The sequence below is a fragment of the Lolium rigidum genome, chromosome 1 (genome assembly GCF_022539505.1).
Source record: "Lolium rigidum isolate FL_2022 chromosome 1, APGP_CSIRO_Lrig_0.1, whole genome shotgun sequence".
NCBI lineage: Eukaryota > Viridiplantae > Streptophyta > Magnoliopsida > Poales > Poaceae > Lolium > Lolium rigidum.
Genome location: NC_061508.1, coordinates 200,947,444 through 200,971,073, shown reverse-complemented (window position 1 = coordinate 200,971,073; position 23,630 = coordinate 200,947,444). Strand labels below are relative to the sequence as shown.

The 23,630-nt window shown below is 47.5% G+C and overlaps 1 protein-coding gene across 2 annotated transcripts; it reads right to left on the bottom strand.

Annotated features, from left to right (window-relative positions):
* Positions 1 to 9,178: 9,178 nt before the first annotated feature.
* On the bottom strand, positions 9,179 to 19,202 carry LOC124688102 (negative regulator of systemic acquired resistance SNI1-like). 2 transcript variants are annotated; one of them, XM_047221821.1, is made up of 15 exons: positions 19,058 to 19,202; positions 18,884 to 18,950; positions 18,641 to 18,734; positions 18,226 to 18,288; positions 18,017 to 18,106; positions 17,285 to 17,353; positions 15,993 to 16,074; positions 15,860 to 15,909; positions 15,522 to 15,707; positions 15,371 to 15,441; positions 15,229 to 15,298; positions 13,350 to 13,415; positions 10,565 to 10,717; positions 9,801 to 9,925; positions 9,179 to 9,619 (listed from the first exon to the last, which is right to left on the bottom strand). In XM_047221821.1, exons 1-15 carry the CDS (start codon positions 19,176 to 19,178, stop codon positions 9,541 to 9,543), a joined length of 1,386 nt encoding a protein of 461 aa, XP_047077777.1. In that variant the 5' UTR covers positions 19,179 to 19,202; the 3' UTR covers positions 9,179 to 9,540. The 2 variants fall into 2 exon arrangements, with proteins under 2 accessions (XP_047077777.1, XP_047077784.1); XM_047221828.1 differs by lacking the exon at positions 13,350 to 13,415.
* Between the last annotated feature and the right edge of the window lie 4,428 nt (positions 19,203 to 23,630).

The following is a 23,630-nucleotide window of genomic DNA, read 5'->3' as shown; positions in this document are numbered from 1 at the left end:
AATGGACGAAGCACTATACTTTTCAAGACTACACCAGTTGTTCGTTGCACCATACATCAATAACCCACAACAGGAAAACCAAAAGGAAGTTTACATACCAGAGGCAACGGACATCGGGTCGACAGATGGCTCCCGCTCCTGCGCTAGCGCCCTCCTCCCACCTCTAGCCCCACCGCCGCCGTGCCCTCGCCGGTAAGCCTCCCACCCTCTCCTCCCCGGCCCCACCTCCCAAGCCCGAGCTCCTTCCCCAGCGTCATGTCGTCCGGCGACAGCTGCGGTGGACAGGACCACCGCCGCCAGGAGCGCTGGATCTCCGACGGCGACTTCTCCATTTCCAGCTCGCGCAGCTACACCAATGTCACCCGCACGCCACCCCGCGCCACCACGCCGCCGCCACCCCCTCCGCCGGAAGCCGCCCCGGCCGCCCCTCGCGCGCCGGCCTCCACCCGCATCGGCCCCCGCTCCGAGGTGCACCGCGTCCGCCATGACGCCGCGCCTCGCAGGCCCGACGCCAACGGGTGGCAGCAACCGCGACGCCGGCACCACCAGCGGCGCCGCCCCCAATACGCTGGAGGCCACGCACAGCGCCGCCGCAGCCCTTATCCAGAGATGGAGGGTGGCCTCTGCTTCAGGTGCCTTGAGCCCGGACATGCTGTCTATGGCTGCACCAACGAGGTGCGGTGTTGTCGCTGCCTCCTCTTCGGCCACGGCAGCAGGGACTACACGCCTGAGCAACGCGCCTACGACCGCGCCCGTGCCCGCCTGCCGCCAAGGTAAGAAGGCCCTCCCCAACGCCGCCGCACCACGCCGGCCGTGCTGCCGCCACCTCTGCTCCCGCCCCAGCAACAGGCTCAGCATGCTCCCCCGACGTTGACCGCGCTCGTCACCACAGCCATGCCGCCTCCACCTCCTCCTCCTCCGCAGCAACCCATGACGCTGGTGCGCACCGTTCATCCCCTGGGTCCAGTGCGCACCCCGGCCACGACGACGATGGCACGTATTGTCGATTCCACAGGACCGGTGCATGTTATCATCTCGCGCAGCGTTGAGATGGAGGAGGCGGAAGCCGTCCTGCGGCGCGCAATGGTCGCCTCCATCACCGGAACGAGGCCGGCTGTCTTTGCTGACCAAGTGGCAAGGGTGTGCACGGCCAGCTTCAACCTCCAAGCCGGCGACTTTACCGTTCGCCTGCACCACCCCGAGGAGTTCCTCATCATCTTCGCCACCCAGGAGATCAAGGACAGGCTTTCCAGTGACCACTTCATCGGCGACGCAAGCTTCTCGCTCACCATCCGTCCATGGTGCAAGTTGGCACACGCCGGCAGCGGCAGGCTCGAGCACCGCGTCGAGCTTGAGCTCCGTGGCATCCCCGCACAAGCTTGGAACGTGTCCACGGTGGAATCGCTGCTTGGAGACAGCTGCTGGGTGGAGCGAGTTCACCCCGGTACGCGCTCCAGGGCTGACATGGACGTTTTCCGGCTCACCGCCCGCACCCACGACCCCGCCACCATCCGCCGGCAAGCCATCCTCGAAGTCGTCGAAATCATCCCTGCGCGCACCCCGACAGAGCCGCCAACCATCAGGATGCTCACGTACCCCATATCAATCAAGCTCGTGCCGGACGACATCGATGTCCCACAGCCTGACGCCGCCGATGATCCGCCAGGCGACAATGGTGACGCCGACAATGACGTTGATAGCACTGGGCGGGCCGCGCGACGAGGTCCTTGTCGTCGCTGCCGCAAACGCCACCGCCCCGACACCGATGTTGCGCCGCCTGCCGGACGTGCGGACAGCATGGCCATGGACGTGCCTGCCTGGGCCATGGATGGAGTCCAGACGCGTGATGACGGCATTCGGATGGATAGCTGCTGGGCAGACGCACGCCGACCAATTCCGCCGCCGCGCCACCACCTTCGCTGACGCGCGCACCATAGATGCATGGACCGGTGAGGAAAGGCGACGCCAGCCACGTCAGCCTCATCGCCAAGCGCAAAGCGGAAGGCTAGAATGGCGCAGAAAAGACCAGCAGCAGGGGCCCGCCAAGACCTGCGCTGACGTCGCGGGCACGGTCACCACGACCGCAGCGGATCCGAGGCTGGTGGAAGCTGCTGGAGACCAGCTGGCACGAGCCCATTGGCCAATTCCCCACCCACACAGCCCCACCTACCGCACGATGGAGAGACGGTGGACCTGCGCACAACTAGGTCGCCGACCATTTTGAATCCTACACCGCCAGCTGCGCCACACGACAACCAGGAGGGGGGCACTCCTAATGAGACCAACGGCTGTTCGCATCGGGACCCCTCCTTCTCCCTTGACAGTGTGGTACCTGATTCGCTATTGACAGAGCCTGCTCCCAATGCTGATTTTTTTGTCGGGGAAAAGTGAAGCTCCTACCTGCCAAGAACCTGCCAATGATATGGTGTCCACTTCTAGCCAGGAAAATCCAAGGCAGGACACAGTGGCAGAGACCGTGCGCCAGGACATGACTTCTGTGGAAGCTACCCAACTGGGCCGTCCTCTCCAGCTCGGGAACCGGAAGCCCAACTAGCCCGCCAGCCACAACCCAACCGCCCCAGAGGCCCACGACTTTGACTCCGGCAAACGATGACCGCGCAGCGCTGCGATCTGCGCCAAACCGTTTTGCATCGCTGCCGATCACGTTGCGTCGTTCTAGAGGCAATGCCGCGGCGCCACCACAGCAGTGGACCCTGGGAGACTTCCTCAAAGCTGACACCAATCACCTTGATGCAGCCCTGCCGACCCCTGGAAGGAAAACACGCCGGCAACCCCTGAACTTCACCCCTCGTCGAGGACGCTCGGTTACCACCACATGCAATGGTGCACCTCCCATGGCTGAGCGCAGAGCCCAGACCCAGGTCCTCTGAACCTTGGGCATTATTGGAGTGGATCAGGTCATTTCCGCCGCCGAGATGGCCGCATACGATCATGTGTTCGCTGCGCCAATCCCTCTTGTCGTCCTGACAGCGATTGTGACACTGGTTGATCAGCAGATCCCAGCCACCACTGCTCCATCGCTAATGGCAGCAGCCGTCGATGTCGCATGCGAGTGACCAGTGCTGCCCTGTAACTCACCGTCGACCACCTCTTGATGGATCACGGCTTACGTATCGCTATCTAGAACGTTAGGGGACTCAACGTGCGTGCTAGACGCCTGGCCATTAGATCGATGATTGACACTGCAAATGCATCCATTGTATTCTTACAAGAAACAAAGATGAACTTGATCTACTCGTCCATTGTCTTGGAAACTCTTGGCCCGAATTCGATGACTACACGTACTTTCCAGCGCAAGGTACTCGAGGAGGTATTCTCCTCGCATGGAAGAGCAGGGACGTGTCTATCACGGACCCAATGTTCACCATGAATGCCATCACCGCCAAGGTCACCGTTGGCACCAACACTCCCTGGTGGATTTCGGTGGTTTACGGCCCGCAAGAGGAGGACGACAAGATCAACTTCCTACAGGAGCTACGTGACACTAGGGCTGATTGTTAAGGGTCGTGGATGCTCTGTGGAGATTTCAATCTCATCTATCGCGCGGAAGATAAAAACAATGGCCACTTAAACCGGAGAATGATGGGCAAATTCTGACGCCTCCTCAATGACCTGCTGCTTAAGGAGGTGTACCTGAACGGGCGTCGTTATACATGGTCGAATGAGCAGTCCCCTCCAACGCTCGTTCACCTTGATCGTGTGCTTTGCACCGCTGACTGGGAGGAAATGCAGAGGGAATGCCACCTCAGATGCCTCGCATCCGTAGTTTCTGATCATAGTCCCTTGTTGCTGGATTGCTCCCCTATGCCCGCTGCCCACAGGCGATTCCACTTTGAGGATTTCTGGTTGCGCCTCGATGGCTTCCAGGGAGTTGTGACCGAGGCGTGGAACTCGGTTTGGGACGTGGACCCTTTCCAGCGGTTGCGGCTACGCCTACAGGCCACTGCACGCAAGCTCATGAGCTGGAGCTCGCGCTCTGTTGGCAACGTCAGGGATAAGATGGCTATCTCGCGCGAGCTCCTGTTGCGCTTTGACAAAGCCCAGGAGGGCAGAGTGTTCACTGCGTAGGAGGAGCAGTTTCGCAAACAGCTCAAGGTTGCCTACCTAGGCCTTGCGTCCCTGGACCGAACGATTGCCCGACGACGTGCTCGCATAGCCTGTCTCAAGAAAGGAGATGCCAACACCTCCTTCTACCACCGCCAGTGCGCGTATAGAAGGCAGAAGAACAGGATCTTCAGCATCACCACAGACGATCAGGTGCTTACCTCCCACGATGACATGGTAGAGGTAGTTTTTGCACACTTCGACACACTCCTCAGCACGGCAGTTGACCGGGAGCACACGCTGGACCTATCAAACCTGATTGAGCCTCGGGACCTAAGCCACTTTGATGAGCCTTTTGGAGCCGAAGAGATTTGGGGCGCGGTGAAGTGACTGCCGGCACGCAAGGCGCCGGGGCCGGACGGATTCACTGCAGAATTTCTGCGAGCTTGTTGGCCCACGGTCAAGCAAGACTTCGTTGACGTTTTTCAGCAGCTATTTGAGATGTGTGGCCGCGGCTTCAGCAAGATGAATCAAGCCCTCCTCACTTTGCTGCCCAAACGTGCTGACGCAAGCCATGTGTCCGACTATCGCCCGATCAGTCTGATTCACGTCGTCGCCAAGATCTTCGCCGAATTTCTATCCCTAAGGCTTGCTCCCAAACTCGACAGCCTCGTCAGCAACAACCAAAACGCTTTCATTGCGGGGAGAAGCCTCCACGACAACTTTGTCCTAGTGAGGCAATCTGCGAGACTGCTGCATCAGTTGGGCGCACCAAGAATTCTGCTCAAACTAGACATGGCAAAGGCATTTGACTCCTTCTGATGGCCCTTCTTATTCGAGGCCATGAAGCAATATGGGTTTGGGGACAGGTTCCTAGAGTGGTTGTCCATCCTCCTACCATCTGCGAGCACGCGCGTCCTCCTGAATGGGGAGCCAGGGCCACCAATATGGCACCAACGAGGGCTGCGCCAGGGAGACCCTCTATCGCCCCAACTGTTCGTCCTCGCCATTGACGTCTTGAGCAGGCTTTTCAAGCGCGCAGTAGAGCTGGGAATCTTGCAGAGATTGCACCCCAGGAAGTTGATACCGCCCATCTCCCTGTATGCCGATGACGTTGTGCTCTTTTGCCACCCATCTGTTGGAGACACCACGACTGTCAAGGAGATCCTTAACCTGTTCGGTCGCTCATCTGGCCTCCGCGTCAACTTCACCAAGAGCTCGGCCACGCCGCTGCGCTGCACCCCGGAGGATACCGCGCTGACCGCTGAGCACCTCGGCTGCCCACTGGCAACCCTTCCTATCACCTACCTTGGCATCCCGCTGACAATCCGACGATCGACCGCTGCTCAGCTCCAACCAATCGTCGACAGCATTGCCGGCCTCTTGCCAACATGGAAGGCTGGGATCATGAACAAGGCAAGGCGCCTAGTCATGGACAAGTCCGTGCTCTGCGCCATCCCTATCCACCAGCTGCTGGTCTACGCACCATCGAAGTAATCGCTGAAAATGATCGAGAAGGTCAAGTGTGGCTTCCTATGGGTTGGACGTGCCGCCGCCAATGGCGGTCACTGTTATGTCAATTGGAGCCGTGTGTGTCGGCCCCTATCCTTTGGTGGCATCGGCGTCCAGGACATTGGGCGTGCCAGTCTTGCCCTAAGACTCAAATGGCTATGGCTGTCCGGCACAGACAACGGTAGAGCTTGGAGTGGACGTTCTCTGAGGAGCGAGCACTCTTCTTTGCGTCGACGACCATGTGCATTGGCAATGGGCAGAAGGCCCTATTTTGGGAAGACCGGTGGGTCAACGGCAGGGCCATCAAGGAGATCGCACCCCTGCTATACAATTGCATCCCCAAGGGACGATGCAAAGCTAGGACTGTGGCTGATGGGCTCCAAGGGAACAGCTGGGCAAGGGACATCCAAGGCTTTCTTGGAATTCATGAGATTGGACAGTACCTTCAGCTTTGGCACTTGATCCATGCTACCCCTCTTAACGACTCACCGGACAGGCTGCTATGGAAGTGGACAACTACTGGCACCTACACCGCTAGCTCATGCTATCTAGCTACCTTCCATGGATCAACAGCTTGTTACTCCTTAAGGCTCATCCGAAGAACATGGACGCCACCGAAAGTGAAATTCTTCCATTGGCTTGCTAACCAAGACAGATGCTGGCCCGCTGAGCGCCTCGCCAGACACGGACTCCCGCACCATCCCAGATGCTTGCTATGCGACCAGGCGCCTGAGTCTATGAGACACCTGATGCTCGAGTGCCCCTTCACCCGGCAGGCTTGGCATGAGATCCTCGCATGGCTAAGGATGACTGCGGTTTCCCCTGACCATGAGCCATCCATCATGGACCGGTGGCGTCGCGCAAAAGTGGACACTCCCAAGCCGATGCGCAAAGGCCTTGCCTCTGCCACCATCCTCATCCCCTGGATGGTATGGAAGCACCGAAACTCCTACGTTTTTAAGGGTGCCCGGCCATCAATCCCACTTTTACTCTCCATGATCAAAGAAGAGATTAGCTCATGGGCAAAAGCTGGTGCTAAAGGACTACGTGTGGTACTGCCATCCACCTGGGATGTGCACTGATGTATAGCTTGTATCTTGTAACCCACCTCTTAGGAGGATGTAAACTTTTTCTATCTTTTCAATGAAATGAAGCGCAAAGGTCCTTTGCGCTTTCTCGAAAGAAAAAAAAAAAGTAGTGCTAAGGATTAATCATTATAAAGCTTAACAAAATATAGCGAGGTCTATAGACATAATTTGGCAAGCTTACCATATCTGTCAGAACGTGTCCTCAGAACAGCAAACTGCAAACTGGTTTCTTCTCTTACCAACACACTGAATTGATGCGACAATGATTTCATAACAGAATGGACGAAGCAGAGTGCACTGGGTTGCACAGAACATCAGCAATGGACTGACAGGAAAACAAAAGTACTGTAATGGCTTAATCATAGAAATCTTAATAAAATATAGCGACGTCTATAGAAAGATAATTTGGTAAGCTTAAAATAGCTATCAAAATATGTCCTCAGAAGTCAGAACAGCCAATCACAAACTGCTTTTTTAATTTCTTACCAGACATTTTCTACTGCCAAAGCACCGTACTGAATTGATGCGACAAAGCTTTGCCTAACAAAAAAGACGAAACACTGATATAGTTTAAGACTCAACCAGTTGTTCCCTGCAGTAAACATCAACAACCCATGACACAGGGAAACCTAAAGTACTGCAACGGATTAACCAAATGAAGCTCAACAGCATACAGCGACACAGGATTCAGTGGTTTAATCTTCAGAATCAGTATCCGGCTTAGAGGCTTCCAGAAGAAGGTCGGAAATGGTCATTCTACCAGTCCGGAGATCCTCAAGAATTTCATCTTCACATTCTAATACCTGCGACACTTGGCCAGCCTGACTGTTTAAAGTGTAGAGGGAGAGCAGCAGAACCATGGTGAAAGGATGCGCATTCAAAGGATTACACACAAAGGCGGGCAGGTCGACGGATGTTTCCAGTTCACTTGCGCCGACACTCTGACCTTGTTGCCCGTCCTTCAGGTGATACATGTCAATGGATGACGAGGCCAGACGACCCGTGAAGTATATGCAATTGGCTTCAACGGACGGGAACTTATCGGCGTCGAGGGAGAGGCACCTACCAACACCGCCGATAAAGATGGCACGGCTGCCAATGCTCTGCACTCGTTCAAGCCTAGTGTCTCCGCCCGTAATTTGCATCTTGAAAACCTCCACGCGATCCTCAAGCTTGAAGACCACCAGCGTTTCTCCGGCGGATTCCACCAGGAAACAAAGCTTCCAAGAAGCGAGGTTCTCCTCATCAGGCCCTTGGAGAACGACTGGCGTCATCAGATCAGCAAGCTTGGTGGCCACCGCAGCTGGAAGCGGTGGCAGCAGCCCCTGGTGGCCGTCGATGGCGACACAACCTTTGACAGCTTTCCTGACCAAAGGGTAGGCGTACTTCTTCTTGTACCTCACGAAGCTTTCGCTCTCAGGGTTAGCCCTGTACAGCTTCTGAGAATCGTTACAGTAGATGACGAGGTACGGCGGAGAGGAACCGGAGACGGCCGCCGCGACGACACGTGGACGCATGCGCGCCGCGAACCGAACCATATAGCCCGTGAACGGGTTGAGGACGGACGCGACATAAGGGGGGTCGCGGGCTGTCAGAACGAGGAGGCCGTCGGTGGTGACAGACACAACGTAGTACTTGCGGAGCAGCGGCATGTTCCTGCCGTGGAAGCGGCCGGAGGCGGTGTTCACCAGTAGGCGGGCGTCCTCCCCGTGGGACGGGTAGTCGAGCATGATCCAGTTGTGCGGGCGGAAGCGGTGGTCAAGGGTGTTCCTGGGGTCGGCCGTGGCGGAGCGCCAGTTGCGGCACACCGCGCGGAAGGCCATGTAGCAGTCCAGGTCGGCGGTGTCCAGAAAGCGCCCGGCGATGCGGTCGACGAGATCGAACGGGAGCGAGGACCAGCATACAGTCGCCATGGCTGATCGAATTTCTTGGGTTCGGAGCTTGTGAGATTTGTGGAGGGGGTTTTGCTCTCTTCGTTTTGGCAGGGGATGAGACAACGCGAGCAATGAAGTGGTTAAATATTGAACTTGGAGACGCTGAAGAGGAGCGGCGAACGGCCGCGGCGCATGGTGGCGATGTGGCGGCGAACGGTGCTGGACTGGCGACTCCGGTTACCTAGGGTAGGGGCCAGGGCGAGTTAAATAGGTCGGAGGTGGGAGATTAAGCGTCCTGCTAGTATGAGCTGTTGGGCTAAGATGGGCAGGAGAGAACCTATTGTCACATTTGTTGGGCCCAACGGAAAGTGGTGAAGGGGTTAAGGGCCTTTTGGATCATATATGGATTCTGTACTCCATTGAATCCATTGTGGTTTTAGTTCAATGTAGTTTGGATCATAGGAATGGTGAAGGTATCAAGGGCCTTTTGGATCATAGGAATTTTGGAAGATTTTATATAGATTTGCTCATCACAAAACCCTATGACCAGCTAGAGGCAGTGGTTTGCCGCTGTCAGTGGATGTGAGCAGACCAATCCAAGGATCACGTTGCGACCACAGCAGATGGTGGAGCTAGATCAGTACATGGTGTGCAAATATGCACCCATTATTTTTTTGGCAGCTTGTTCCGCATGGGAATGTCGTAACATATCAAGACACTGGTGGTCTGTCTGGTCACTGACTGGATCCAACTGATTTAGTACAACATTTACAATAATTTGGCTAAATGCAACTTAGTTGGTGGATAGTCCAAAGATAATGGAACTTCCCTTCTCTAGAACCAAAAAAAAAAACAGTTGCATCACTTCGTTACAATTCGTTCAGACACTACCGCAATATATACATAGGCAGATGAGAATTCAAAAGCCAAAAGATCATACCATCATTCTTTTAAGATAAACCATCTAATCTCATCCGTATAGCCTCACAAGTCCCTTATCCCTACTCATTCTGCAGCTTCCTAGTCAGCGTTGCGGCGGTAAACAAAGCTTCTTTCTCAAACTGCGAAATCTCAATGTCCCTGCAGAGACGGTATACAAAAATTAGTAAATACAATAGGAACTTCGCGTAAATTTTTCATACTGATCACCGGCTCCATGAATGCAGAGACGGTACCACCAGAAATCAATAAGTCTGCTGGATCTTGACCGTGCTCGAAACATGGTTGCCACTACGATATGAAAACAACAAAATATACTCACGTGTTACATTCTCTCAGATTCTGGAAAGCGGACACAAACTTGCAAGATATCTCGAGGAGAGTCGCTCCGATCATCTTTGTTGCATCATCAGCTTTGCTAGAATCAACTTGAATAGACAAGCAGGCCTGAAGAAAATATGGAAATTGACTAAATTACAACCCAAAGGGCAGATTGCTATAACCAGAAGAATATCAAAGAACATCAGGGGCAGGAACATTGAACACAGAGATCTAAAATGCTTCTTGTTCAAGTTTCTTAATAACGATACTATCATGCTCTTCAGTTAAACAAAAAAAAGGAATATGCTCTAGATATTTTCAAGCTGAAACAGCAAGGCATATCTGGCTGGATTTGAACAATTAGTGGATGGATTGATGAATGAATGAATGAATGAATGAAACCATGCAATTACCCCTGGCTCGAAAATAACCAGGGAATTACACTCTATAAAGTTGAACATGTATCATTGTGCAACTACTTATGCTTATCAACACCCTAACCCCTCCACGCCACAAAAAAACTATTCTAGACTTAAACACACAGGTGCTTACTGCCTGTCTAGTGTCCAAAAGATTGACCAAGAAATTATATTCTCAGGTAAAAAATAAGATAGTCACCTCTGTCCATATCTAGAAAGAAAAAGTGTTAGGGAATAGAACAAAAAAAATCCATAGTCGTGATAATATATTAATAAGTAACCTAGCAAGGAACCCAAAGCACACTTTATTTTGTAGAAAATCAGGAGCAGCATTTAATTCACTAGCCTGATATGCATGTGCTAGGAGAAGCTGGGCAACTTCTGGAAACATCTTCTTGGCCATAGCTTTTGCGCTTGCGGCCGTTGAAAACAAACTCAGAACATTTTCCACTGTCAAATCTTGTTGGGTATCATCTGATCTCCGAGTACGGACTGCAGGCTATAAACAAAAAAAAAGGCAGTAATATCATTCATGATTTTGCTTTGGTCACAAAAGTAACATATGTAAAACCTTTCATGTGTACGATATAATGAGGAGAATCAACAAATTAGCATTCCAATATTAAAGTTTAACAATTATTTCTAGTACAGATGTCATTCTAACTCCATGCACACATAAGATGAGCCCCTATCAGTTCATACTTGATATCGGTCTCAAAAATGTTAACCTTACCAAATGACATCCTTTTTAATTGACATCTAAACTGGTCTGCACTTGTAACTTCTATCAACGTGTCTAAAACTACCATTATTATGGGCCTGTTCGGAAACGCTCCGGCTCCCAACTTTGCTGCTGGAGCGCGCGGAGCTGCCCCGAACGCACAAAATCTGCGGAGCTGAAGCGTTGGAGCAGAGCGGGCTATTGTGTAATTCTGCGGACCGACGTATTTCCGGATCCTCATTTCAGCAAAATGCGGAGCAGTTTAAAATTACGACTGACTGCCACCGCCAAGTGACCGAAACGGTACAGCTTCAAGCTATAGGTCTATCGTCCCTCTCCTATCCATCGTGTTCTCCTGGAGCTTCGTCTGTGAGGCCGAGCGTCGCCAAGCCACCTTGAAATTCGTCGGGCCGTCGGCCGATTCACACAGTCCGCCTCCGAATCAATCTCCTTGCCGCCTGTTTCACGCCCTAAGCCTCCGATTTATACTCACACGGTCCTTATCGAAGCCTAACTCGAGGACACATCTAGGAGCTCGCCGCCGCCGTGACTAGTTCGCCAGGGCCGCCGCGACCTTCCCGCTGCTTGATTCACGCATGCGGCTTATCACCCACATGTCGCCCAACCCGAATCGATAAACGGCGACCAGTCAGGAGCTCGCCACCGCTGCCTGTAGCAGAACAGCTTGCTACCCGTGAGGACCTTCCCGTGACCAGGAGCTCCCCGCCGCCCTATGCCAAGCTACCAGTTTTTTTTATGGTGACCAAGCTGCCAGTCTGGATCGGCTTCACCCGTCCTAACAGGCTGTATATGGATGGAATGGGCTGGCAGCCCATGCTGTCACGGAGCCGAGCGGCCCGAACGCTGATGGATCCCTCGTCTCGATTCGCAGAACGGAAATCGTTAGGAGCGGAGCAGAGCAAAGGAATCCCTCGAAGTGGTGTGTTGCCGAACCGGGCCTATAGGTCAACTAACTCCTGAGTTTCCTATTTACAGGACTGTGATAATTCAATCATGGTAGACTTTCAAATAACATCGCAAAGAGCAACCTAGGGAACTAGGCAATGGAGGTCATTGAAAAGGTTGTAATGGGATATTCCGTGGGCATGCTATTTACCAGAAAGTAAGTTAGTTTGAAATCAAGTGTGTTCGCGACAGTATTTCTCTAAATACAGATCTTACAAGTGTTGCGGACAACTCTGCAAATCTTAGCCTAATTACCTAGCTGTGAGAAACAAAAATGCTGGTTCAGCGTTGCAATTAATTTTGGTTGTGACCAGAATCAAGGTAACTCCTGTAGAATTTTTTAGAATGGTATTTTATTTACCTGAGAACTCAATTTGAAATTACAGGTAAAATCTTCGAGTCCTATGTAATGAATAGAATAAACCAGTCTCTAATCCAGATAATGCTGATCAAGAGATGATTTGGGTCGAACGTTCTATATTGGAGAGACTATCAAAGAGACAGGTAAAACTGTATCGGCTGGAGAGCGACACTGGGTACCAACATAAGAGAGCAGCATAAGTACCGTGCACAGGATGTCCCATGCATGTAGCTGCCTTTGGTTGCTTCATCTTTGCTTTGAGATTCACACATCAAAAGAATCTTTGCATGTACCCTACCCGGCTACCCTACACTTGTACTCTCTCTGTTATTATTTAGTACATGGATTTAATTTCTAGTGTTGAACTTACAAGACACATATCTATTGAAATATATATCAGACTAACATTCCGTTTTAATCAGTGTATTTCTTTCAATTATGTCTTTTAAAGAAACCTAAAAAGGGTACTTTTGATAAAATTCAAAATTTGAATTTTGAAACATATTTAAACATGATGATAAACAATAAAACTCAATGAAACTAGATACAAAAAATTGTGTCTCAAATTAGACTCTAAGATAATTGCCAAATATTTTCTAACTTTGATGAACCTAGTTTGAAACATAGTGAAACAAAATGTTTCAAAGAAAATTTTCACCAAGTTTCACGAAGTAACAACATGTTTCATTAAGTTTCAAAAGTAGGATTTCAAAAACTGTTAAAAATATTTAATATTGGTGTCATTCTAAGCCCCCTTCACTAGTAACTCAAATATTTAAAAGGTTCGAAAATTAAGTTTGCGATTCAAAATCTGTGGAGATTTTAAGTTTTACAAATAGATGTAGTAGTATGGGTGAGAGGGAATATAAAACTGTAAAAAAAATAAGCAAAAGGAGGAGAGAGAAGGTGGCCCCGTGCCCGGGAGAGAAGCATTTCTCACCAACATTTGCTTGATAGTTGATACAGCAATTTTCATGGGCATGTATACTAAACAACAATCATTGTCTCGTAAAGGGGTATTTCTGAAGTTGCACAAGGTTTTTTGCAGCAATTCAGGTGATTATAGAAAAAAAATTAACATACCTTGCCATAATATCTTAAAAAGTACTGCAAAATAATCTCCAGTTTCCACTTCCATTCCGTGAAAGCCTGACACATTTAATGAATAAATCATTAATTCACTAGCTATTATTGGCAAACAGTTCAGTTGCGAAGCAATGTTTGAAGTAGTTAGCTATCGCATGCATGGAGCTCCGCTAACGCAGCTATGGCAGCAATTGCGCCAAGTAGCAGTGCTGTTTCACTTAACTTGTAGCTAGATACAGCACAGCTATTCCATATAAATGACAATGAGCCAAAACAACAAGGCACACCTATTGAGTAATGGAGACTGGCAGGCGCCGAGGCCCTTAGAGCAACTCCAACAGATCCCTTATATCACCCTGGCCCTTAAAATAAACGCTTTTTTAGGGTTTTGGCTGAAGAAAACAACCCAAATGGATCCCTTCTATTAGCTAAAACTTAAAAGTTTAAAAAGTGCCCCATAAATCGACACCCGAAAACCTCGGATTACCAGTTTCTGGGGCTAATTTTAATGATTCCCATAAACCAGATTTTTTGTGGGAGGGAAATTTCAGCTCCCGCTGGCGCCCTTCCGCTGCTGGACTCGCCGGACCTACACCGAGTTCACCCAAACTTTTACTGCAGCCCTTATACGCATTTTAAGGGGCGGCGTTTTAAGGGATCTGTCAGAGTTGCTCTTAGGAGACTGCCACAGCATTCAAGCCCCCCAGACCTTCTGGTCATAGTATATAACTTAGCTTAGGTTACATTCCTCTCTTATTTTTCCATTTTGTAGATAGTTTAGGTTTCTGTTTTGCTTAAGTTTTGCTTTTGTTAGGATAGACTTTTTCGATTTTTGTTTGGTTTTGGCTTTTCAAAATTTTACGCCTTCTCTGTGTTCTTCCTCTATATAAAAAACACCAAAGAACGCCGTTTTACATGCAGAAAGACGTGAAGACCAGAAACACTAACATAGGTAGCTGCTTAATCATCAACTTGGAGAGCCAGGCAATACATTAACACCTCTAACCTATGCATCTTCTCTTTCCAGTTGTCAGCATCTCACATTGATTTGTGTTCAGTTCTTGACTTGTTAGTTCTTCACATTTATTTATTTCTTGCTTATAGGCATGTCGGGCAGATGAGCACTACCTAATAGTGGTAGTATCCCTCAACAGCTAAACCATCAAACCCAGCTAGGACTCATTGCAATGTTCAGATTTGTCCAATGTGACTTATTTTGTGTACATATATTGATATATATTACGATTTTCCTATTTTCTAATGTTTAACGTAAGGCGGAACAGCTCCAGCAGTAACTACTGATCGCTGATGTAACTATTTAGGGCCTACCCATGAAGCCAGGAATCACACAAAACGAGAACTTGTTGCGAAGGAACAAAACAGATTCAAGAACATGGAAAGTACAGTTATGTATGCACTGTACCTTTTTGTAGAAGTTTAGAGTGCATGCAAAGCAATCAAATCAAAATAGTCTGTATCAAGAATCACAATGGCAATGGCATCCAGCAAGAATGATTGCCTTATTTTAACCTCCTTTGGATGACTTAACAGGGAGATTCTATTTTTTCTCAAGGACATTAACAGGCATAATTCTTGATTTTTGTTATTGTTTTGAAAGGAAGGAGCCAACAGATTACATTTCCAGTCAGTCATCTATTCAATTTAATGTGTGGTCTTTCTTTTCTATAATTAGTTGGCATGAAGCACGCAACATGCAATAAAATGTAAACTTGTAAGCTTTAGACTCTTCTATGAACTTTGAGAGGGTTTACAAGCTTTAGAGCACCACCGATTCAGTTCCTCGTGTAAACTCAGCACTATAAGGTACGATAAAAAATGAGTAAGATGCCAAAAGGGTGCAATGGTTTGCAGTTACCAAAAGAAATGGGGATAAGTTGATTGTGTTGTAAGGTAGCTCATCTAAAATAACTTCCAAGATAGGATTCCTACAAAGAGAGAAATGGAATGTCAGACACTAACAGAGGCCACATCTTTAAGGAAATGATATCAGAACTGACCTGGAACCATCAGCTCTTGAAGTCTGGCTTAATTTGTCTGCTTCTTTTCTAATCAAGTCAAGGTTTATAACCTGCAAAAAATTGAAATTGTTAGAACCTATTCTTTATGCAAGGAATCTGTATGATAAAAGTACTCTATGATATAACGCACCATAATGAAAAGTTTTTTGACAGACAAAAGTGCTTCTCTTTCGAATTCAAGCAATGAAAAGGTTAAGGAAGAATCTGAATCAGGTGCTGATTCAAAAGATATCTTAGCTTCAACTTCTCTTTGATGTTGGTTCAGAAGGGATATGCAGTTCTTGACAAACGATTTGAATACCAGGTTTCGTGATCTCTGTTAACAACACAAAATTACTTTCACATAACTGCAACCATGTCCCAGTAAAACCTTTCTTCAACAAAATATGGCGAGAAAATAAAATACTATGCAAAGATATAGACCAGATAACTAAGATATTATCGGTACGTGATGGATGTGGGTCGTACCAGAAGCACACTTAAAAGAGATTCCCTGATAACCACCCAGTCTAATGACTCTGTAACAAAATCAGAAGAATAATAAGAATATCTTATCTTGTACAAAGGCATACTAAATTAGTTAAGTTCAGGAGTACTTTACCTTTGTATGCAATATTACGAGGTACAAAATCAGCCTCCAGTGTGCTAACGAGATACTGGAACAGCACCATGTTCTCTATACGCTAAAATACAAAACAAGAACAAACTTCAAACCTCAATGACAGACGAAAAAAAAACTATAAATACATATATTTTCTTTCTACAGTACTGCCAGGGGATGTGATAATAGAACACAAGAACCCTGTGTGTAATTCTTCCTAATTCAAGGTATAACTACAAAATCGTGATCATATGAATATACATTCAAATATAAACTGAATGGTAACATTTTGGTGGCACCAAAAATATATACACTTCGCTTGTTGCTAATAGTTACAAAATTTGGATCTTGAAATGCTTGGACATTTTATGGAAGATCAACAGAGGGGGTATAAACAATGGCACAACATACTGCATTACATGTCATGTACATAACAATATAAAATATAGTTGCCTTGATTTAGGGGTAAATCGAATTACTTCATCATCACACAAGGTTACCTCCTTCAGGCATATTACATGTTTCCTAATGTAGCAGATTCAGTGGTAGACCTTTCATTATTAAATGTCACTCATTTCCATTGTCCTGTAGACAGATATTTCCAGTCAAATTACTCCCATCATTTGAAGATCATGGACCAATAAAATATCTAGAGCAGAGCAGATGATCAACCACCAATTTTATGTGCACAACTGGACATTCTGCACACTCCTTTATGTCCACAATACCCTTTCTTGAATTGACTAATTACTTCGATAAATAAACCAAACAAGGTGATATTAACAATCAGAGAGATAACGGACCACATTCAAGATACTTAAGTGAAGAACAAGACATTAATGGCCAAGCATATGGTACATATATTCTTGAAGCAAGTCAATTTTTCAACGCTGAACTCGAGAATCGTCTGAGTAGCTATCTCGAACTACTCAAACCGTCCACTTTACAACCTCGGGCAGTTTCACATGTGATTTCGGTTCAAATGAAGTTAGCCACATCACTACCATGCCATAAAACAAAATAGCAAACAGAGAGAACAGAGTTTGGACGCTGGACAGGATGAGTAGTGGGGACTCAGTGTGGTTTTAATCCAAAGTATATACATCCAGTCAACGTGAACTCATCTGTTTGATGGCATGGTAGTTATGTGGCATACATGTGGCATCCACATCTGGCGAGAACACCTGGGGTGCAAAATGGACGGTGGCCATAGAAGTGGACTTATATAGGAGTTGAGAGTTGAAAAGTGGAGCTCTTACTGTTCTCAGAAGTTAGAAACCATCAGTAATTACCTTAAGTCGATTATTAGTACTTGTATCATTAGCTGCTTCAACCATGTCCTCGATCAGTAACCCAAATCTCTTCAGAAGGGTAAAATTGAATTAGATACTTCAGGACACAGAAAAATCAGGAAAGGCAAATATTATGATAAATATTGCCAATTAGTTTTTAACATCCAACAGATACTCCCTCGAGTCCTTTAAAAGCTATCATTTTGAATATTGACACGGCCTTCAAAAGACAACTTTGATCATTAATTTATATTATAACTTATTGTATAATACAAATTGTATACTGTGAGAAGGTACTGTTTGAGACATTCTCATGTATGCTTTTCAAGTGTTCAATCTAAATATGTGTAATGATATTAGTGGTAAAAAAATTAAAGATTGACTCTATCCTTGGTTTTTTTATAGGACCAGAGGGAGTAGTAATCCAAAATAAATCAGACTAAATGGCAAGTTGGCAACTCTACTTCCTAATTCCTACTTAGCATTTATATTTTCCTGCTGATTAAATAATCAGCTTGATCTTCTTCCCGCTGATTAAATAATCATCTTGATCTTTTTGCTGCTGACTTCATGTTTTAGGGCAGGGGTGGGTTATCCTGTAAGGCTTTACACTTGTTCTCTTACTTCTTTATTTCTAGCCACTTGATTACTTGAGTTCCATGTGCTGGTAAATATTACATATACGAATAACAGCATAAGTAGATAATATGTAACACATTAACGCTAGCTTACCAAAGGATCAAAGAGGTGATCTTTGCGACTGGTGTTTCCCCCAATCTCGCCGCGAGCAACATTAATGTCAGGGAGAAACGGTGACCATGACTGGAGAATGGGAAAGTATTCATGCATGTCATATCTTAAAATACAATAGAAGTATAAAACTGATAACGGTACATAAATTGCTGAAAAAGCATCTGCTCAAAATATTACCATCTTCTTACCTCTTCAACAATAACTAAAGCTTGGTGAGGACCAGAATTTGTCAAATAAGTTCTTGGATAGTGCTGAAAGTTATCATCAAAAGCACATGAGGTGAGATGAATCATTAAATGACAATATACTCAATAGCATATAGGTTTTAAAAAATAATGTAGCTTAGCGGTATGTCAGTGTACAAATGCTTGACTTGTTAAGTGAATAATTGTCATTGTACTGAAAAAAAAATTCTTCAGCTGTTAACTGAATATTAGTCATGGTACTGCACAAAAAAAATGTCAAATTGTGTGGTTGTGGTATGGATGGGAGTCGTTAATATAGTATCCAGCATTTATCTCCGCATTGGGAGTGGAGGGACAAGGGACACTCAACTTGAACAAAAGTGGCAGGAAGTGAGAGAAAGGGATAGAGAAGCTTCACCTTGTCCAGCTCTATTAAGAGATGAAAACTTGCGATGGTGACCTCCAAAGAGCTGCTGCTTTGAAGAATCTGAAAGACAGCATTGTGCATTCTCCTTCCAGAAGTACAAGATTTGCATAAGTAGATGCCCATGTCATGTTCAGAAAGAACAAAGTTAATTAATTTATAAACTCAGAATATACTTGTCAGATAGATACTGGACACAATATTCAGTCAGTGGCCAGGCAGGGATGGGGTCCATACCAAGAGGGGGGCGAGGGGCTGTCGCCGGCCAGGCAGGCGGAGCGCACGGCCTCGAAGAAGGCGGTTCCTACGTAGATGGAGGCAACACGTTAGCGCCGGCATCGGCGGACGGGAACGAGACCTAGAAAGTATTGGGGGGCGGGGGGAGAAGAAGGAGGGAGACGTGGTGCGTACGGTCGTCGTGGAGGTCGCGGGAATCCTTGATACCGAAGGTGTCGAGGATGGCCATCGCGTTCTCCTCGACGCCACCATCAGCGGTGGCGGCGGCGGTGGGCGATTTGCGTGAGGGCGCCATTTTCTTTGGAAGGTTTGGGCTTGGGCGGGGGTTTCTCTCGGCCGGGAGTACCTCACAGCGTGTTTACGAAGTTAAGGATGGGGAATGGGCAATTTGGTTGAGAGTTTTTTTTTTAAACGGGGAAATGGGTAATCCATTAACCAGGAAGCGCAGCAATATTCTTCCTATAAATGTTACAACACTACCCAGCCAGCCAGGGGGTCTGAGAGGGGCAAATCAATCTGGATCGCACGTTTTGACCTCTACAGTAAAATCTGGTTCCCACTTTCTACCACAGCCGTCGGATGCGCTTACTTTTTTTAACCAGTTGCTTCTGCTGCTGCGTGCATGACGGCCGGGCCGGAGCGTGTGCGGGTCCGGCCAACGGACACACAGTAAACGTGCTCGTTCGCGTCGCCTTATTTCGCTTTCATTTTCGATCGGGTGAAAACCCTAGCTTTCTTCGCACCCGTCCCCAATCGGCCGCCTCCTTCCTCCTCCCCAATCCCGCTTCCGCTCCTCCCCATCACATCCTCCTTTGCTCCTCGTCCAATCCCCACCTCGTCCTCTCCTCCTTCCCTAATCCACGGGAGCGGCGCTCGAGTGACGGAGACGGCCGGACGCGGAGCCGGCAGCGGCAGGGCTCGCGCGCCTAGCGACGACGGCGGGCCGGACGGCGCGGTGGAAGGCGGCGGCCGGACGGGGCAAGGGAAGACGGCGCGCGCCAGCCCCGGCAGGTGGTCTCCTTCATCTCCACGCCGCGGTTGGCGGCTCGTAGATGGGCGACGAGTTCTACCTCCGACCGAGATCCGGGCGTACGACCAGGTGCTTGTGGGTTCGGGCGGTTCCAAGGCAAGAGAGGCCGGCGCCGGGGTACAACGAGATGGCCGCGTCGGCGACGCTCCACCCCAACTTGCCGTCGCTCGCGAGGTGGCACGGACCGATCACCGTCTTCGCGGCTCCAGCACGTCTCCTCCGCACCTCGTGCCCGTTCTCGCTCGCGCCGCCGCGTCCTCCCGGAGCACATCGCCCTCGGCTACTACCCGTACTCCGAGCTCGCCGCCAGCCCCACCACCAAGATCCCCTCGGCCTCCCTCAACCTCTGCCTCAACGTCGCCACCGTCAGGGGCACGTTCTCCGTCCACCACGCCAGGCTCTTCGTGGAAGGCGTCGAGATTTCCCACCCCGAGGTCTACAACGACGCCCGCTACATCATCCATGGCCTCCGCACCTTCTTGCAGCCGCTCTCGCCGTACTCCTGCTTCGACCGCTCGCACTCGCGCCACTGCCACGACGACAGCACGCCAACTACCCGGCCAGGCGGCGGCACGCCGACCCGGTCGGACGCCACCTCCGTCACCATGTCCGCCATGAGCGTGAGCGTCAAGATCCGCGAGGCCATCGCCCGCCTCCGCGATGGTGCTTAGCGACGTACGGCTTCATGGCGCTTGCCATGGTGAGTGACACTGGAAGTCGTTTGGTTGTCGTGATGATTTCTGATGGCATTGCGTGGTTGTTTCGTTACTGATAACAGTACTGCTTGGATGATTGGAATATTTCTTGGAAATTTGATGGAGCTGATGGCTTGATGTTTTGTGCTGAACTAACCCAATCTCACATTTTAGGTGTTCAATTGGTTGCTCTGTTCATAATACCCAGTGTGCTGAATGGCAGTTCTGCTAGAAATTGGTTCGACTGCATTTTCCCTTGCTAAATTTGTGTTTCCTCATGTGATGTGCTAAATCTGTTTGTCATCAGTAAATGTAAAATTGCCCCTTAATTGTTTCTTGATTAGTTCCAACTCACTGTAATCTACTGAACCTTCCCATGTGTGCCCAAGCACCTGCAGGATAGTGATCATTTTTTTTTCCTGTGCTCTGTCATGATGGAAAATACAATTTACAATTAATCCATGGTTTTCCTTATTTTTTCTTCTTCTTGAAACATAACTTTGTTGTGTGAGTTCTTTTTGTGGACTTTGATTGAAGTGGCCGGCTCGATCGATTCAGATGTTTATCTCTAGGACCTGTATGTGCATGACGAATTGGTAACTTTTTCCTCACTCTGTGCTTCTCTGGATGGATTTTTGTTAATTTTTCTGGCCACATTCTTCATATATATTTAGATTCATGAATCGATTTGGTCAGTCTGCTATTCAGCGCATTAAAACTCTTGATGTTGATGATGATTTGCTGCTGTTTTTGCAGCTTTGGCATGGATTTGAGCAAAGAGAAAAGTCACAGGAAGGTGATTTGGAGGTAGGAGGTGACCATTACTTGCTCAAATTCTTGTGTTGGAGCCTTGGAGGAGGGTGAATTTTTGGCGATGTAGATATCAAGGAGATTGATGGTAAATGGGGCGATTTTGGCAGGCGAGGGCGTCATGTACAACCGGAGGAAGGAAGTGTTGGATGGGGCTTTTTGGCAATGTCTCAGTTCGTTGTTGGTGAGTGTTATGTAAAATTCCCGATTTAAGTTGTTATCATTTGTACTACTGACGCTTGGATAATTGATGTTTTAGTAGTTTGATTTTTTTGACATGGAAGCTATATTACTGAAGAAATGTTCCAATTCTACAAATAACCAAATATGTTCCTGATGATTTGCAAAGTTCTTTGTACCACCAAACTGATTCAGATGTTATTGTTCAGGTAATGATCAATATGAATGTGACCTTTGATGAGCCTGACGCCATCTTTTGGTATCTAATACGCTATTCTTGTGGCATTTAATGTTCTTAGCACGGGTTTTCGCTCCATGTGTACATTTCATGATGGAATCAATTTATACAACATTAAGATCTTTTCAGCTGTGACAAGAAGCCAGGATGTTTGCACTGATGCTCTACAGTTAATCAGCTTCCAATAGTTGCAGACTGGAAAAATTCACGTAATTTACTGAACGGATTTCCAGCCCCTTTTTAGCGCTTTGCTTCTGATAGACGTGAGCATGGGTGAAAGCAAGGTATTATTGCTATAATAATTCAGTTTACTGTACCATGCAATCTACTATTTTGTGTATTGTATTGTCCTGAAGTATTTGGAGTTCTTGTTTTAGGGGTTTTCGTTTTATCGTCACGTCTCTACAGTTGTCACTGCACCATCGCGAATCACCATATCAAGCCTTGTATGCTGAATTCGATGCAAAGGTTTGGGGCGAGTAGTAGTTATCTATTGTTGCTTAACCATGGCGCTCTAATGACCCATGACATTAGCATCATTAGCGCCCTCTGTTATCTGTTATGTACTCCTCTTTCTCTCTCACTTTTTGATTTCCTAATTGTATGGTTTGACAAAAAAGCAAAGAGAAAATCTAGCGGGATAATTTGGTGAAGGTGCTTATTTTCTTCATCTATGAACACAATCAAGTTTGTTTCTGCATTTTCATATCATGACTGTGCTAATGCAAACATGAGTTATGTGGGAAAAGGTATAATAGAACAAAGCTAGAGAAAAACTATGGTCAAAAAGCTTTTCTTCCTTTGGTTTCTGAAGGTTTGGCTTGGCTGCCAGTAGGTTAACTAGGTTATGATATCTATATCTTGGCTGCCAGTATTTAAAAGAGATGTCTCTGCCACATGGATAGATAGCTCTGTTATCTGATACGTGTCTCTGAATGTTTTTCCTCTTCTTAGCTTGTCATTTGGCCAAGTTTTCTGGCAAAAAATAGTATCAGGTGCTCATGTTCCATGGGCCCTTTGAATATTTATGTCTTATTTCAGGAGCTTTCAAATGTGAACGGATATATGATCGTTCTATCAATTATTTTCAATCAGTGGTATAAAATTCATAGCAAGTTAGGTCACTGTTTAAGTTAACCCTCTTCAAGCTTCCAGGTTGCAGAGAAATGTGTGTGCCTTTCCAAACCGGGTGTCTTTAAACAAGCTTTTGTAGAGCCTGTCTCTGGGAAATGCACGAAGCCAAGGCATGCACACGCCGGAGGGCAGCAGATGGTGTGTCACTTGATAGTCATCTTTGCAAAAAAAGGTCCCTATCAAAGTTCCTTCTTGGTTCTTTCCATTGATCCATACTCAAACCTCTCCATCGAAGAAATACAAGTGCTCTATAATGTGATTTTTTTTCTTTCTTTACTTGTGACTTTTCTCTAACAATGATTTGTGTCAAGTGCCTTTGATGTTCATTGTTTGTTTGGCAGAGGTTTAGTACAAGGGAAATAGCCATGGAAAGGCAAATCACACGAATTTATTTTGTTAAGCAAATCTATTTTTTAATATTTTAGTATTAGTGGTAAAAGTTTCAAAAGGATTGAACATCAATCTGAAATTGACCTCTATTTAGAGACATGTGGATTATATACCTTCGAATTGCCTATTTTTTCTTTGTTGCTAGATTTGCTAACAAGCTACCTTTTTTGTTAGCTTGAGTTCAGTCATTGAGTCAATAAAACAATTATGTGCTCATGAGGTACTTAGGGTGATATAAGTTTCTTGCTTTGTGTCTGATACACTTCACTG

Bases quoted from the DNA above. Each gene is read 5' to 3' on its own strand.
- LOC124688102 (XM_047221821.1), bottom strand. From the start codon at position 19,178: ATGGCGCCCTCACGCAAATCGCCCACCGCCGCCGCCACCGCTGATGGT. The intron at 15,910-15,992 runs GTAAAGTACTCC...ATTTTGTTACAG, and splicing joins TCGTAATATTGCATACAAAG to AGTCATTAGACTGGGTGGTT. The intron at 9,926-10,564 runs GCTAGTGAATTA...TATTTTCTTCAG, and splicing joins TCCTAGCACATGCATATCAG to GCCTGCTTGTCTATTCAAGT.